Here is a 15370-nt window from a genome sequence, read left to right as displayed (position 1 = left end):
GGGGGCCGTCATTCTGGGATTCTTGAATTTGGATTCCTGCTTTAGAGCTTAAACTGGTGATGGTGAGCCTATCTCACACATGTCATAAATGAAACACCATGTCATTTTTGGTGACATGCCAGTACGTCCTATTCTTGCTTAGATTTCTGCACATCCCATTTTTGCTTTTCTGGGGGTTTCTGCTGCTGCAGTGGCTACCTGATAATTTATTTATTTATTTATTTATTTTATTTATTTAATTTATATACCGCCCTTCTCTCAAGAGACTCAGGGCGGTTAACAGGGCAATACGTAAAAGACAGATACAAAAGTTAAAATTATTAAAACATGATTAAACAATGCCCATAGTACAAATTTAAAATTAAAGTCATAATAACAAACCCACCCCATCCCATCAGGCCAGGCCCGCTTCCTTAAAGAGATGGGTTTTAAGGTCGCACCGGAAGGAGCGGAGGTCGGGCGCCATCCGGAGCTCTACCGGAAGATGGTTCCATAAGTCCGGTGCACCCACAGAGAACGCTCTCCCCCTGGGGGCCACCAGTCGGCATTCTTTGACCGGCGGCACCCTGAGGAGGCCCTCTCTGTGGGAGCGTACTGGGCGGAGGGAAGTTGACGCCGGCTGCAGGTGCTCCCCAAGGTATTCTGGACCCATGCCATGGAGGGCTTTGTAGGTCATTACCAACACCTTGAACCTCACCCGGAAGACAACTGGCAACCAATGCAGCTCGCGGAGCAAAGGTGTAACACGGGAGTATCGGGAGACCCCCGACACAACTCTCGCGGCTGCATTCTGTGCCAGCTGGAGCCTCCGAGTGGTCTTCAAGGGTAGCCCCATGTAGAGAGCGTTGTGTGTGTGTTCTAATGTGACCTCTGAAACCTCTGTAAGTCATGTGAGGGAGGCCTGCTCTCACAAGGCCTTCTGGAACTCCAAAAATTGTGCGAGAAAGGGGCACACTTTCTTACTCTTGTTGAAGGCTGCAAGGCCACACAAGAGCATTCTCTGAAGTTTCTAGGGTGAAGGCCTCATGCCTAAATTGTCCTTTCCAATTCTGTTATTCTATTCTTCTCTCACACCTACACCCACAGACAGATCAAACTACAATTCTGTAATAGCAACTTGGGCTGCTATAAGGAGGTGATCAAAGGGGATTAAAAAAAAATTAAGCCACCGTGACATAAGAACTCCATTTAGTTTGGAAGACATATCAGGAAATCAGTCTGTTCATACAGACCACACGTCAAACTCACGACGTCACGTGACATCGCGCAATGTATCGGGGCGGTTTTGCCATTGCTGGCAATGGGGTGGGCGCAGCTTCCGAGTGACGCATCTGGCCCACGGGCTGGCAGTTTGACACCCCTGATATAGACCAAAAGCAATTTAAGAAGATTTCTGTTAAGAGATTTGGGAAATTCCTTGCCACTGGCATCATTTATTTCCCCCTCAGGGATCAAATTTAATTATTTTAACTGGTTTTAACTCTTGTATTGTATTGATGTTTTTAAATACTTTGTAAACCGCCCTGAGTTCTACGGGAAAAGGGCGGTATATAAATTCAATAAACTTAAACATAAGTGAACATCTCAACTGTAAATGGCAGAACCAGAAAGGATCATATAATGTAAGCTGTCTCACACATTGCACATTGTGTAGAATTTGTGGTGGACAGCATTTCCAGAGGGACAATGAACTGAAAACATAATAGATGTTTTAGACAAAACTGTCTTATTTAATAGTGATTGACTTCAAACATTTGTATTGATGCCAATATTTGACAGAGAAATATACTAAGGTTTTGAAGAAAAGGATAATGTCATCTGATGTGATTTGCCATTGAACAGTCATGAAACATAAACATTAAATAGATTAAAAAAATAGATTAGAAAACATAATAAAAACCTGCACAAAAGAAAGTTCTTTTTTTCTAGATTATATTCAGATAGAGCTGGTAAGGAGACATTTTAGAAATCCGTTCACAATTTGACTATGTAAAAGCTATGGTATACTCAGCTATTTTTGTTTTAGCATGTGGGATGTTTGTATTTTAGTAAAAAGAGGGAAGGCACTTTCCTTTCAAATAAATATCTGCATCAGAGAACCAGGAGTCAAATATTCAAGGGAAGTTTGACAATATAATTCAAAAATTCTATTTTTTATAGTGATGTTATTTAGGAAACAAAAACAAACAAACTATACTTTGGACCTTTCATTCCTGATTTTTTTTCTTTAGAATCTTCTTGTAATCCATAGTATTTTGAAAGTTCTCCTTGTGAGAGGTAACAGTTTGACATTTTATTTTCCTAATTTGTACCAGAACAGCACACCTTGTCTAGAGCTGGATTTTCTTGAGTTTTGTTGTTGAATAACTTGCACTTCTCATATCATTATGATCTGGATAGCTCTATAATTATATTTTCCTTTTGAATGTCTAAATTTTAATAGTTTAAATGGGTATACTTGTTTTTTAATAATAGAGTTTGATCTTGTTTGATCTCTCCTATGGGGAGGAGATTGTCCAACTTCCTATTTGGTGGTGGATGGGTAAAAGGGCAAAACCGTTTAATCACCACACTTCTACACTACATACTCAAAGAGATAGCACTATCAACATTAGTTTGATATTTGTATTTTGACCTTTTAATCACTAGAAAAATAGCAAGGGGTAAGAGAAATGTGTTTCTCTTGCATTGTTACAGAAATAAATGCCAAGCGAGGCATGGCTTGGAGGATAGATGCTACCAATCTTTCACCCCAAAGATGGGTGACAGGTAGGATAAGCCCAGGTTGTGAAAACTCAAGAGGGATTCTGAGATAGAAGAATTGGGTACTGCTAGATATAGATTTAATTGTGATCACAATTTCTTGAACAAAAGAGGTAAAGAGAGTTATGGACCTGGTCCTGTGATAGCTATCATTATGGGCATCATCTCTCCCTGCCTCTCTCCTTCCCTCTCACGCATACACAGAGGGATGGAGGGAGGCAGACAGACAAACAGACAACCCAACATTGGAAAAGCTGCTTTGGAAAAAGAATGGGCACCCTCTATAGCAGGGGTCTTCAAACTTGGCCCTTTTATGACTTGTGGACTTCAACTCCCATGCTGGCTGAGGAATTCTGGGAGTTGAAGTCCACAAGTCATAAAAGGGCCAAGTTTGAAGACCCCTGCTCTATAGCTTGGCTTCTCCTTAAAGAAGCCTTTCTGGGTGTACAGCTCATGAAAATATAAGTTTCAGTTAAAAAGGTGTTGAGGTGGCAACAGGGTGGTGGCAGCAGAGGAGGCGTTAGTCAACATAGCAGTTAATACAGGGTGGTCACTGGAATTAACACAAACCCATCGCTGACAGTCATTGGCACCATTCATAGATTTAGACTACAGTAATTGACTAATTCCCTTTAAAGCTATCTAAATTATCGTCATCAACGCATTCTATAGCATAACTTGCCTTTAAACACTTTCTCCAAATTATGCATTATTCTAGATAACATTTGTCATGTTTCCCCTCACTCACTGTTTACTGAAGTTAAAGGGTGCAAAGTTTAAGCTTTCTTCAGCATCCAGATAATTTTGATTGGCTTGTTCTGACATTATTCATTTTTCACATGTTTGTTTTGAAACATGTAAAATGGAAGTCTCCAAGGAGAATAGCTCAATGATAAGACTTATCCTTAAGGAGAAATATTTACTGTGCAGTTTACATTGCTATTTCCTATCATTACCCATCCCACTGCACTGGGAAATAAACCTTGTGTTTTCTGCATCTGGATTGGACAAATCAGCAACTACTAAACCAGAAACTGGTGATTTCATTTATTACCCAGGTTAAATAATATGTTCTGATGCTCCACACTTCAGTATTTTCTCAGTGCCAAATGTTTGGATATTTTGCATCCACGTATCTCAATGGCTTTCATAATTCATAACCATTTTTAAAAAAACCCTATATTATGTATAATTTATGAATTATTGAATATTCATTTCATTATTATCACCATTATCTAGAATTAAACTTTGATTAGATAATGGACTGACTCCTTGGTTTACAATATTGCACAGTACTTGCAAATTATGCAAAACACAAAACAAATTTACACTCTCCACTTTCAAAATATATAGATTTTCATAATAATTTTGGTATCTATCATGCAAAAATGTAAAGTTAAATTACAAAATTGTTTTATTCAATACAACATTTAGAAACTAATATTTACACTCAAAGGTATTCTGAAATCTGAGTTGCACAGCTTCAGAATATATATTTTTTTACCAGAAAGCTATGTATCATTAAGCTCTGTTTCTGTTTTACATTGTCTTCTCTAAGTCTAAGTGTTAAGCCATGGGGAGTATCGTGGAAGATGACAAAATTAAAAGTGCAAAAGGCAAAGGCAAGGCTGAAGAGATGGAGCATTAAAGATGCCAATATGCCAATCTTTTCCATCGTTAACTATGGGGGGTGAGGTGTTACCCCCTGTTGATAGGGCCCGCAACTTGGGTGTCCTCCTGGATTCACGGCTCAGTTTGGAAGATCATATAGGAGCCGTGGACAGGGGGGCTTTTGCCCAGGTTCGCTTGGTACGCCACTTACGGCCCTATCTGGACCGAGATGCGCTACGCACAGTCACCCATGCGCTCGTGACCTCCCGGCTAGACTACTGCAATGCTCTCTACATGGGGCTGTCCCTGAGGACCACTCGGAGGCTTCAGCTGGTGCAGAATGCAGCCGCGTGAGTTATGATGGGAGTCTCCCGATACTCCCATGTAACACCTCTTCTCCGCGAGCTGCATTGGCTTCCGGTTGCCCTCCGGGTGAGATTCAAGGTGCTGGTGATGACCTATAAAGCCCTAAATGGCATGGGCCTGGATTATCGGAGGGAACACCTGCTGCCAGCGTCAATTTCCCATCATCCTGTGCGCTCCCACAGGGAGGGCCTCTTCAGGGTACCGCCGGTCAAGGATTGCCAACAGGCGATCCACAGGGGGAGGGCGTTCTCTGTGGGCGCGCCTGCCCTATGGAATCAACTGCCAACGGAACTCCGGACTGCCCCCGACCTTCGTTCATTTCGCCGGGACCTAAAAACCTGGCTCTTTGAGCTATCTGGTCTGGACTGAGGGGTTTAATGTTTTTAAATTGTGATTTAATTTTTGCGGCTAGACTTAATTTAATTTTATTTTAATTTTATATTGGATTGTTTTTAAATTTTGCCTTGTAAACCGCCCTGAGTCCTTTGGGAATAGGGCGGTATATAAACCGAATAAATAAATAAATAAATAAATAAATATCAATGAAAAGATTTGAGCAGCGCAGGCCTATGTACAGACAGAGAAATAAATGACTTTGACAGGTCATAGGTAAAATACCAATATCCATATTAGAGCAAAATCTTATTTTCCAGGCCTCTTCATCGAGCTCGACGGTATGCAAAGCAGTCAGCAAGAAAAACCAGATGGAGGTGGAGGCCAATGAAGTATTTCTATAGCAAAGTCAGGAACTGGGTCATTGCAAGATCTGAATGTTACTCCTTTTTTGCAGTTACACCTCAGCTGGCATATTAAACAATGCTACCTCTGATTCAGATGGTAGCATAAGGATATCAAAGCCAATAGCCTTACCCTCCATGAATTTATCTAGTCCCCTTTTTAAAACATCACCATTGGCCACTGCCACATGAGATGATAATGCCTTCTGTAGTCTAGTGGTGTATTATGTGAAATATTCTTTTATAGGTGGCAAGTCTCTCTGCACTTAGTTTCATTGGATTACTTTGATTTAAAATATGAAGAAAAAATTATCTACATTCCTCTTATTGTCAGGGATAGGAGTGCTCTTCTTAATAGCTATACAGAATGAAGCAAGAAGGAAAGTATTATTGCTATTACTGCTATGGTCCTAAGGTACATAGATGTCTGCTGCTAGCTACAGTGATGGGAAAATGACCATACACCCATGGTGATGTATTGATATAAACTTTGGATTTATGTACTTCTGTCCTGACATCAACACAAATTAAAATGTTCACTTTTTGTTGTGACATTGTGGGACGCATTTCATCATGTATTAGCTTTGGCCATCTCTCACAAACACCCATGGCAACGGGGATAGTTGGTATGGGACAAACTGCAGCTCAAATTATGGTACAGATCTGTATAAAAAAAGAGTATGAAATTACAAAACTATGGAGAGGATCAAAATACTGCCAAAGAAGGAAATACCAACTATATTGATCCTGAAAATCACCATGTTGCATTTTTTGGGTCGGGGAGAGGGATATTTTTTTTCCAGTTGCTTGCCTTTTGAGTGTATGGTCAATACAGATACATGCACTGAGCAAAGATGCAGAGGAACCACTACAAAGAATGTTGCAATAGCACTTTTCTAGTAGAATGAGCTAGTTGAAAAGAACAAATGAAGACTCAACAGATGAATAGAACATGCTTGTTCTAGGTCCCTTCATTAAAATTACATGGTTTTGTGGGACCTCAGAGATGCACGTTTTCTATGGATGCTCTTGTTCCGTAGCATAGTATCTTTCCTGAAGTGCATATTATCATTAAGAGAAGCCCTTAAAGGGGGGGCTCTTTCAAAGGATACCCTATCACACTACAACAGGGGTGTCAAACTCAATTTCATTGAGGGCCGCATCACCATTGCGGTTGCCCTCAAGGGGGTGGGTGGGCGTGGCCTACTGGGTGGGCGTGGCTAGAGTGCGTATGGCCTACTGGGTGGGCGTGGCCAGCTCTACATCGTTCGCATCAAGGGTGCCTATGGGGGCCTGGGCAGGAGTGGGACAGATCTGAGGGTCTCTGGCAGAAGGAGGGTCTCTGGGCCAGGGCCAAGGCAGTGGGGGCCGTTCCCTCACTGTTTCCAGGATGGCTTTGCGGGCCACATGAAACCACTTCACGGGCCGGATCCGGCCCCCAGGCCTTGTGTTTGACATGTCTGCACTACAATAATGTTGGGATTTAATTTTTGGTCTTTGGTGTTCTTTTCTAATAATATTAGGAAGGAGGTGTTGGTTATTTTTTTTTTTTAGTCTTTTTCACTTTTTAAATTATGTGAATATATGTAGAGTGCCTAGAATCACTTGTACACTTGTAGTAACTTACAAGTTGAACAAACAGAGTTTCTCAAACTTAGAAAGATAAAGGAATCAAAAAGGGTACAAGAATCAACTTCAGCACAAAGGTCAAAGATTGGAGGACAATATCCAGTAATATACAACAGAGGTTAAGCAGAGAGTCGGACAAACAAAAGATAGTTATTTAAATATAAATGGAGAGAAAGCGTTCCAACTATAGAGTCCATTCAAAAGAAGGTGATACAAAGGCTTAAGGAAAGACAAAAGTGTTGTTGAAAGAGAAGAACAGCAGACTTTCCCAAGATGGCTACCTGCCTTGTTGTCTGATGAGGGCTGGAAGGAAGGGAAGAAATTATGTACTCTGTTATTTGATTATAAGGTACATCTCTCCAGAATGCTGCCTAACACTGATATTAGGATACTAATTTTGTTTGGTCTTATGTGTCCCAAAATGAGCATGACATTCAAATAATATATAAATAGTATGGATGAATAAGAGCAGAAACCATGCAGAATCACGCTACTTGCATTCCTAACAAGCCTAGAACTACAGTATCAGAATTAACCACTTGATGAAAAGGGAACTTTTGAGAATTAAAACAACACTTTGTTGTAGAAGTCTTGCAAAAACACTCATGAAAGATGCAAACCCAAGAGAAAGCTAAAATAATTTAAGTATTGTATTATTACATCATAGCAAGTAATGGAGATCTTTACAGCACTATTCAGTTAAATACCTGGCTCACAGCAAATTCCTACATACACTTCCATACAAGTTCCATCTGATTCAGTAAGACGTCTTCTTGAGTAGACATGCATGTAGTTGCAATCCTATTTCCAAGGAAGTTCCACTCTATGAACTGGGACCTTACTTCTTAGAACACAGAATTGGGATTCAAAATGCATAGAATTTGTGGGAAAGATCACAAACAAACGCAAAATGGACAACTACACTTTGTTTTGTTTTTCACCTGCATCCAATAGCATTATTTGTAGTCAAGTCTTGTTATAGTTAGCATTATTTAATCTAAAATAAAACAGCAAGTTCACAGTGGATACATTTACTTAGAACATCTTAATGTATTATAAAAATTTGTAGACCCTTTGAAAGGATTGGTAGCTAGCTGAATCAAAATGCAGCTTCAATATGAAAGATCCTTTAATCAAATTGACATCACAACTATCTTTTTTCATGAAAACTCAACTAACACATCCTGTACACATATACCCTCAAGCCATCTTATATGTGGCTCTTCTCCCACCAATTGTAAAAGCCAGTTGAAACTAAATATATCATTTTGATTCAATATTGTAACTTACCACTCCTGACTATGAGACTGCCTGTGGCAATGTCTGTTCCCAGGACATTCTCAGCTTCACAACTGTATTCCCCAGTATCTTCAACTTTCACTTTACTGAACTGAAGTCTAGATATTTTCCTGGCGGAAAAAGAAAAAAAGAAAGGCTTGGTTATTACACTACTTTAATAATGACATTAGGTGGAGTTAACAATTACCTTAAATAGTCTTTTGCCAAAATTAAATATACCCTCTAGTGAAGATTTTTAAGGAAAATTATAGGGTTTTACTACAAAGAGAAAGGGCTATAACAAGTAATAATAGTGCTTTGTGAATGAATTGGAAATGACCATCAGAAACAGATAATGGGGAGAAGTAAGAGAGACATTTTTCCATAAAATCCAGGAGGTAAATCCACATATTTGAGCACTGGGCCCTTTCAAACAAGATGCAATTCAATAGTGAGAAAAGCAAGGTCCTGCACCTAGACAGGAAAAATCAAATGCACAAGTGTAGAATAGGCAGTACCTGGTACAACAGTAACCATGAGGGGAACATCACTAAAGTATGAGCCAGCAGTATACTGCAGCTGCCAAAGGCCAATGCAGTCCTAGGGTGCATCAAAGAGGGATAGATAGCATAAGGATTATGAGTAACAGTACCATTCTGTACTGAGACCGCAACTAGAATACTGCATCCAGTTCTGGGTCCCATGCTACAAAGAAGATGCTGAGACCACAGAAAGTGTGCAGAGAAGAGCAACAAAGATGATAAGGAGTCTAGAGGCTAAGCCTTGTGATGGAACGATTCAGGAAATTAGATACGTCTAGTTTAATGAAAACAAGAATTAGGAGTGACATGATGGCTCTCTTCCAGTACTTGAGGGACTGTCACAGGTACTGTCACTTATTCTCCAAGCACCTGTCAGGAAATGTCTCCTTAGTTCCAGGTTGGATTTCTCTTTAACGAGCTTCCACCCATTGCTTTTTGTCCTGCTCTCAGCTGCTTGGAGAATAAGTGGGTGGATTTGGGAAGGGGTTTCCCAGGTGCTCAGGCCTAACGTCTTTTGTCTGGTTTAGGTGACATTTCTACTTTGGTTCTGAACAACTTAGTTCTTTCTTGTCTATCTCCAGCCTGCATCATCTGTAGATATGGCGGCTTCAGCCTAGTCTTACAATTTGTTAAAGGAGTAGTTTGCCTTCTGTGGTTATGGCTCCTCCATTGCTGGAGGTTTTTAGGAAAACATTGGATGGCTGTTTGTCCAGGATGGTATGAGGACTTCTACCATGAGTAGGGGGTTGGATTAAAAGACCCCCCCCCCAAGATTCCTTCCAGTCTTATAGTTCTATGTTTCTATGAATTCTATGCTACCTTTCTATCCTATTACATAATCTCTTGCCCTTCTTTCCCACCCGCCATCCATACCTCCGGTTTGGTTTTCAGAGTTTAATTTTTTTAATCCCTGTTCCGTGAGATTAAAAGCTTAGCATGATAGGAGGGCTCAGTAATGCAAATTTTCTTGAGAGGCATGTTGCTGGGAATATGATCTGTTGATCACTGTTGCTAATATGATCAAACAGGTAACGTACACCTTAGCTGGGGTAATCGGTGGTAACACTCAACCCACCTGAAAGCATTCTAATATGTAACTCCAAAGCACACGTTGGTATGGCCCTTCTGTATTATTGCCAAAACAATTGTAAAGACACGCCTTAGATATTTAAACGGACATGTTAGGGAGCCAGACTCCCAAGTTGGCAATCACTCCTCTAGTTATTGGGAAATTTTTATGAGTTGATCTGGAAGCAATCACATGTTCAGATCAAAGCCACACACACACACACCCAAATAACCTGTGACAGTGACAGCACTGAAAGGATTCCCTCATTTTGCAAGGGTTTGTACAACTAAAAATCAAATATGAGAACCATAAATCAGAGAAACTTTAAATTATCAAAGCAAAAATAAAGCGTATTAATTAAGTTAGCTGCTTTAGTAATGTGAACTTACAGGGTTTTTGAAACAAATTATTTAAGTCATAAAAACCTACTAGTAAAAATAGTTTTAAAAAAACAGTGAAAAGCGGAGTTGCTAGGTCTGCATATTGCTATGACTCTTGGAGGATCTATTGCAAGAATAGAAGACACTGAGGATTTCTGTGGCAAATTGCAAGAGGTATTTGCAACATATGTAGTGCTACAAAGAATGCAAAAATTGGGTAAGTTCAACACTGGGTCATTAGGTAAAGGCAACAATATAAAGGCAGACTAATAGAGCTTTAGAAGATTTTTTATTATTATTCGTTACATCCCTGCTTTAAGCTACAAGCCATCAAAATTTGTGTGCCAGCAAGATATGACAACCAATATATAAAATCCATGTAAGAAACAAATTCAGTATGTTTAGTATGTAAAAGAGAACCTAAGGAACAAGAAGAGAGAGAGAAATGGTCAAAACCAAAACAATTTCCATAATTTCAAAAGTAAAAAGAAAAAAATGCAAGCAGATTTCAAAACAAGAAATCATGATAGCTATGGAAAGATGGAGAATTGAGAAATAAGAATTTATTTAATTTAAATGCTGCCCTACTCCAAATGACTCTGGGTGGTTCTCAATAGAACAAAAAAAATAAAATATAGTACAATTCAAAAGCAAATACAAAATAGCAGATAAAAAAATGGTGAATACAGAATTCACAGCCGCTTTAGCCTAAGGCAGGGGTAGGCAACCTTGGCTCTTTTATTGGACTTCCAGAATTTCTGAGTCAGTCCATGAGTCATAAAAGAGCCAAGGTTGCCTACCCCTGGCCTAAGGCACAGGGGAAGAGGCAGATCTTCAAGGCCTTCTAAAATATTATCAGGATTGTAGCCACCCAGAACTTAGGAAGAACTTCATTCCAACGGGCAGGTGCTGAAAGATGTACCTCTTGGGTCCCTAAAGATAACAGTGTTTAATTGAAGAGACGTGAAGTGTGCCAATCCTGCCAATTCTTATTGGCTCAGCAGACACCATGGAAGATAGACAGTTCCTCAAACAAATCTCAAAGAACATACAACTAAAAGCAAATGTTCAGTATAGAGCGTAGAGGGACAAGGACAGATCCCTCTGATCCAGAATGTCAAGAAAATACAAGAAAATAACAATGGAGGTGTCCTATTGAAGGGTATTTTTGAACAACAGATCCAGAAGTTAATTTTAAAAGTGTCTGTCTCTATAGATAGACTGTTTAAAAGATATCATGGAAGAGAAAATTTATCAGACAAAATTGAGACTGATCTGAAAGTGGGTCAAAAATGATAAGCTATAAGAATGATATGGAAAACAACGTTACACTGGACATACAAATGAAACTGTCTGATTAAAAGGGATACACAAATAACCAAATAGGAGAATGACCTGGATATTTTTCCTATACTGAATTTACAAAAGAGGCTTGTTACACTTTTGAAGAATTTTGCAAGAAGGAACAAAGGGGGAAAAATAAAAAAAATCAAAGAAATCACTTTGGGGGCATTATTTGAAGGGACTAAAGATCAAGAGTGTTAAATGTAAAGTAATATAAAGTATATAAAATAGATATATTGTTAACTATGATAACCCTTAATGGACTTTTGCTGTTCAGGATTGAAATCACAAGGTTTTAAGGATATGTTTATATATAAGGGATGAGATATGGGAAGAACAGATCATTTGTTGTGGTGTTAAGAGAAGGTGATAAGTTATTAAATGTTTCATACTTGATGTGATGAAGGAGGAAGAAAATTCTTTATACAGGTAGTCCTTGACTTATGACCACAATTGAGCCTAAAATTTCTGTTGCTAAGTGAAACATTTAAGTGAGTTTTACTCCATTTTATGACCTTTCTTGCCACAGTTGTTAAGTGAACCACTGCAGTTGTTAGTAACAAGGTTGCTAAGTGAATCTGGTTTTCCTATGGACTTTGATTGTCAGAAAGTTATAAAAGGTTATAAAAGCCAGTCGCCCGATATCTGAATTTTGATCACATGATCATGAGGATGTTTCAGTGGTTGTAAGTGTGAAAAATGGTCATAAGTCACTTTTCTCAGTGCATCTGTAACTCTGAATGGCATCAAGGACTACCTATATAGCTTTTTTTTAAAATTGAAAAGTTTTACAAAATTTTAATAATAAACCCCCCCCTCCCCATCAACCCTCCCCCCTTCCCTCTCCCCACCCCTGGACTTCCCAAAGCAGAATACAGGGTATTACATAGAGCAGGGGTGTCAAACTCAATTTCATCGAGGGCCGCATCAGCATTGCGGTTGCCCTCAGGGGGCCGGGTGGATAAGGCCAGGGTGGGCGTAGCTAGAGTGTGTATGGCCTACTGGGTGGGCGTGGCCAGCTCTACATGGTTCGCATCAAGGGTGCCTATGGGGGCCTGGGCAGGAGTGGGACAGATCTGAGGGTCTCTGGCAGAAGGAGGGTCTCTGGGCCAGGGCCAAGGCAGTTCCCTCACTGTTTCCAGGATGGCTTCGCGGGCCACATGAAACCACTTCGCGGGCCGGATCCGGCCCCCGGGCCTTGTGTTTGACATGTCTGACATAGAGCAATCTTAAGCAAACCTATGCTAAATATCTATTACAAACCTAAATATCTATTAACAAACCTTCCACCCTTTAACTCCCTTATAACATAACTAAAGTGATTATAATAACACTTCTATAATTGTTAAGAAATATTCATATGCTATTTGAAACTTTTTAGTCCCATATTTGTTTTGAATATAATCAATCCATCTTTTCCATTCCAACATATATTTTTCTTGTGACTGTTCTTTCAAATATGCTGAAACTTTTGCCATTTCAGCTACGTCCAATACTTTAAGTATCCATTGTTCTATTGTAGGTAAATCTTCTTTCTTCCAGTGCTGCGCCACCAACAGTCTGGCTGCCATTATTAAGTGTAACATTAATTTAGTTTCTATAACAGTACAATCCGAAATAATCCCCAATAAGAATAGCTGCGGAGTAAATCTTATTTTTTTCTTTAAAACTTTCTGAAAACTCCACCATATTTTTATCCAAAAGGCTTTAACATTTTTACATGTCCACCATATATGATAATAAGTTGCCTCTTCACTACCACATCTCCAACACTTAGGTGGTTGATTTGGATACATACATGCTAACTTTTTAAGATCTAAATGCCATCTATAAGACATCTTATAAAAATTCTCTCTTGGGTTTTGTGCTTGTGTAAATTTTACATTTCTAACCCATTTTTCCCCCAAGTATCCATCATTATGGGCTCTTGAATATTCTGAGCCCATTTTATCATACAATCTTTAACTAACTCCGATTCTGAATCAATCTCTATAAGAGCATTATATAACCTTTTTATATGCAATTGACTTTGATCTCTAATTTGCTTTATCAAATTTTCATCAACTTTCATTATACCAATTTCCTGATCTTCTTTCCATCTAGCTTGTAATTGTATAAACTGAAACCAAGTCTGTACTATCTTTTCTTCCTTTAAAACATTTAAAGGTTTCAGTTTCAAAATATTCCCTTCCATCCTAAGAAGTTCTTTATAAGTAATCACATCTTGTTTCTGCTCCACATTTATATTTCCTATTGCATGTCTAGGTATTGCCCATATAGGTATTTTATTATTTAATATATATTGGTACTTTTTCCAAACTCGGAACAAAGCGTTCCTTAAAATATGAGTCTTAAAAATATTATCCACGTTTTTGTCATAAAATAAATACGCATGCCATCCATACAATAAATCATACCCCTCAATATTGAATATTCTTTCATCCGTTAAATTGAACCAATCACTAACTGTTGATAACACAACTGCATCATAATATAATCTCAAATTGGGCATCTTCAAAGCCCCTCTCTCACGTGCATCTTGCATTATTTTAAGCTTTACTCTCGGTCTTTTCCCTGCCCAGATAAATTTATTAATACCTTTTTGCCACTCATTTAAATTTGCATCTTTCTTAAGTATTGGTGTCATTTGGAACAAAAATAAAAATTTTGGTAAGACAATCATCTTCACGGCTGCTATTCTCCCCAACCAAGACAATTGTAATTTTTTTCCAACTGTCAATTTCCTTTTGTACTTTTTGCCATAACAATTCATAATTGTTTTTATATAATTTCACATTCGATGCTGTGATATATACCCCCAAGTATTTAACCTTTTTTACTATTTCAAATCCTGTTGATTTTTCTAACGCTTCTCTTTGTTTTATGGTCATATTTTTGTTAATATTTTAGTTTTTTGCTTATTAACTTTAAATCCAGAAACTTGTCCATATTGTATTATCACATCCAATAATTCTAAAACCGATTGAGTAGGTTGACTTAAAGTAACAACCAAGTCATCTGCAAACGCTCTCAAACTATAATCTTGATGCCTAATTTTAATTCCCTTTATCTTATTTGATTCACGTATTTTAATCAATAATATTTCCAGTGATAGAACAAACAACAATGGTGATAAAGGGCATCCCTGCCTTGTTCCTTTTTCAATTTTACAAATTTCTGTTAAATTACCGTTAACAATTATTTGTGCCGTTTGCTTTTGATATATTTCTTTAATAGCCTGTAAGAAATAATCCCCAAATTCCATCTTTTCTATTACTTTCAATAAAAATTTCCAATTCAATTGATCAAAAGCCTTCTCTGCATCTAAAAATATCAATGCAGCAGAGACTTGGTTGTTTCTTTCCAAATATTGCAATAAATTAACAATTTGTCTTACATTGTACTTCATTTGTCTACCAGTTATAAACCCCGATTGATCATTATGTATCACTTGTTGCATTATATTCATTATTCTATTTGCCAATACTTTAGCAAATATCTTATAATCAGTGTTTAAAAGAGATATTGGTCTATAATTCTTTGGTTGACTAAGATCTTGATCCTCCTTTGGAATCAATGTTATGAAAGCTGTTCTCCATGATGGGGGCACTATTCCCCCAAGTTGAATTGTTCTAAATAAGTCCTTCAAAG

General features: G+C 38.4%; 1 protein-coding gene across 1 annotated transcript in view; it reads right to left on the bottom strand.

Annotated features, from left to right (window-relative positions):
• NRG2 (neuregulin 2) overlaps positions 1–15370 on the bottom strand; it is a gene marked incomplete at both ends in the record, with an annotated part of 189959 nt that overhangs the window by 50442 nt on the left and 124147 nt on the right. The window contains one exon of the mRNA XM_083360290.1: positions 8397–8515. Within this exon, the coding sequence (XP_083216416.1) occupies positions 8397–8515 (119 nt within the window). The remainder of the gene's footprint in view (positions 1–8396; positions 8516–15370) is intronic.

The sequence above is a fragment of the Vipera ursinii genome, assembly GCF_947247035.1.
Source record: "Vipera ursinii genome assembly, chromosome: 3".
Classification (NCBI taxonomy): domain Eukaryota; kingdom Metazoa; phylum Chordata; class Lepidosauria; order Squamata; family Viperidae; genus Vipera; species Vipera ursinii.
This window is presented reverse-complemented; position numbering and strand designations above follow the sequence as displayed.